This window comes from Polypterus senegalus, chromosome 5, assembly GCF_016835505.1.
Source record: "Polypterus senegalus isolate Bchr_013 chromosome 5, ASM1683550v1, whole genome shotgun sequence".
In the NCBI taxonomy this organism is placed as follows: Eukaryota; Metazoa; Chordata; class Cladistia; order Polypteriformes; family Polypteridae; genus Polypterus; species Polypterus senegalus.
In genome coordinates this window covers 130,621,677-130,624,352 of record NC_053158.1, presented here as the reverse complement: position 1 = coordinate 130,624,352, position 2,676 = coordinate 130,621,677, and the positions used below count along the sequence as shown (strand labels likewise).

Genomic DNA, 2,676 nt, shown 5'->3' with positions numbered 1-2,676 from the left:
TACTTCAGAGCTTAATACAATCATTAACAGTGCATGTTCACATTGATTGTGCCCAAATAGCCATGAAAAAAATAATAAAATAACATGGATTTTTGATACTTTGTAACAAAACTAAAAATGAAGAAGATTGAAATGAGGAAAGTAGGTACATGTTAAGGAAAAAGAAAAACATAATACATTTCATACATTACATGATTCTAATGCATATTTAATTAAAATATTTGAAATGTATTAAAACAACAAAAATGAAAGGATGACTTACAACTGAATTACAAGAGACTAGCTCCCTAATGCGCACCATCACCTCTTGAGTAAACGTCCCTGGCCAAAACACTTGAGAAATCAGTCCTTTCGCACACGCCTCCTGCGCTGTCAATTTCCTCCCACTGAAGAGCATTTCATTAGCCTGTAGAACATGCCAGATAAATAAAAGGTCACAATGCTCTTAACAAAGTACTTGCTTTAAGCTGTCAGTCACTAAGGCAACAACAAAAGATCAGAATGCTTCCGTCCTTAATTATTCTTACAGCTTTCAATTCGCTATTGGGAACATTTACAAAATGAAGTACTTAACTCTTAAATGCACTTCATCATACTTCAGAGATTTTTTTCTTTTTTGCCTAACATTGGCTTTCAGTAATTGATTTATAATCTCCATGCCTGTTAAGCAGATTCCTGACACTCGACCACTACAAGTTAGCCAACTATATATCATTAACAGTTGAAATTCTTTTTAGAATAACACATATTTAATCTGCTTCTTTGTAAAGCCACATTAAAAGAAGAACCTGACACTAACCTGAAACTAACATATCCTTTTCATAAAGCATGTAACTTTTAGGAGCATTGCTGCAAAGAGAAAAGAGAAATTATACTGTATCTATAAATTATAGACTCCTTTTTTGTGTGTATATATATATATATATATATATATATATATATATATAGTATCTCACAAAAGTGAGTACACTCCTCACATTTTTGTAAATATGTTATTATATCTTTTCATGGGACAACACTGAAAATATGACACTTTGATACTATGTAAAGTAGTTAGTGTACAGCTTGTATAACAGTGTAAATTTGCTGTCCCCTCAAAATAACTCAACACACAGCCATTAATGTCTAAACTGCTGGCAAAAAAAGTGAGTATACCCCTAAGTGAAAAATCTCCAGATTGTGCCCAATTAGCCATTTTACCTCCCCGGTGTCATGTGACTCGTTAGTGTTACAAGGTCTCAGGTGTGAATGGGGAGCAGGTCTGTTAAATTTGGTGTTGTCGCTCTCGCACTCTCTCATACTGGTCACTGGAAGTTCAACATGGCACCTCATGGAAAAGAACTCTCTGAGGATCTGAAAAAAAGAATTGTTGCTCTACATAAAGATGGCTTAGGCTATAAGAAGACTGCCAACACCCTGAAACTGTGCTGAACACGGTGGCCAAGACCATACAGTGGTTTAACAGGACAGGTTCCACTCAGAACAGGCCTCGCCATGGTTGACCAAAGAAGTTGAGTGCACATGCTCAGCATCATGTCCAGAGGTTGTCTTTTGAAAATAGACGTATGAGTGCTGCCAGTATTGCTGCAGAGGTTGAAGGGGTGGGGGGTCAGCCTGTCAGTGCTCAGACCATACGCTGCACAATGCATCAAATTGGTCTGCATGGCTGTCGTCCCAGAAGGAAGCCTCTTCTAAAGATGATGCACAAGAAAGCCCGCAAACAGTTTGCTGAAGAAAAGCAGACTAAGGACATGGATTACTGGGACCATGTCCTGTGGTCTGATGAGACCAAGATTCGGTTCAGATTGTGTCAAGCATGCGTGGCGGTAACCAGGTGAGGAGTACAAAGACAAGTGCATCTTGTCTACAGTCAGGCATGGTGGTGGGAGTGTTAAGATTTGGGGCTGCATGAATGCTACCGGCACTGGGGAGCTACAGTTCATTGAGGAAAACTTGAATGCCAACATGTAATGTGACATACTGAAGCAGAGCATGATCCCCTCTCTTCAGAAACTGGGCCACAGGGCAGTATTCCAACATGATAACGACCCTAAACACACCTTCAAGATGACCACTGCCTTGCTAAAGAAACTGAGGGTAAAGGTGCTGGACTGGCCAAGCATGTCTCTGGACCTAAACCCTATATTGAGCATCTGTGGGGCATCCTCAAACGGAAGATGTAGGAGCGCAAGGTCTCTAACATCCACCAGGTCCGTGATGTCATCATGGAGGAGTAGAAGAGGATTCCAGTGGCAACCTGTGAAGCTCTAATGAACTCCATGCCCAAAAGAGTTAAGGCAGTGCTGGAAAATAATGGTCGCAACACAAAATACTGACAGTTTGGGCACAATTTAGACATTTTTTATTAGGGGTGTACTCACTTTTGTTGCCAGCGGTTTAGATATTAATGGCTGTGTGTCGAGTTATTTTGAGAGGACAGCAATGTACACTAACTACTTTACATAGTATCAAAGTGTCATATCTTCAGTGTTGTCCCATGAAAAGATATAATAAAATATTTACAAAAATGAGAGGGGTGTACTCACTTTTGTGAGATACTGTATTATATATTTTCCCCAGATTACTGGATGGCAGCCCCCCTGGGTTCTTACAGCACCACCGATTCCCACAAGGCATGGTAGTTGGACTTTGGTGTGTCAGCCCTGTTGGGTTCCA

At 40.0% G+C, this 2,676-nt stretch overlaps 1 protein-coding gene across 1 annotated transcript in view; it reads right to left on the bottom strand.

The window, feature by feature from the left end:
- Positions 1-207: 207 nt before the first annotated feature.
- cdyl (chromodomain protein, Y-like) overlaps positions 208-2,676 on the bottom strand; it is a 248,496-nt gene continuing 246,027 nt past the window's right edge. Inside the window, exon 6 of the mRNA XM_039753356.1 lies at positions 208-406. Coding sequence (XP_039609290.1) covers positions 209-406 — 198 coding nt within the window. The 3' untranslated portion in view covers position 208. The remainder of the gene's footprint in view (positions 407-2,676) is intronic.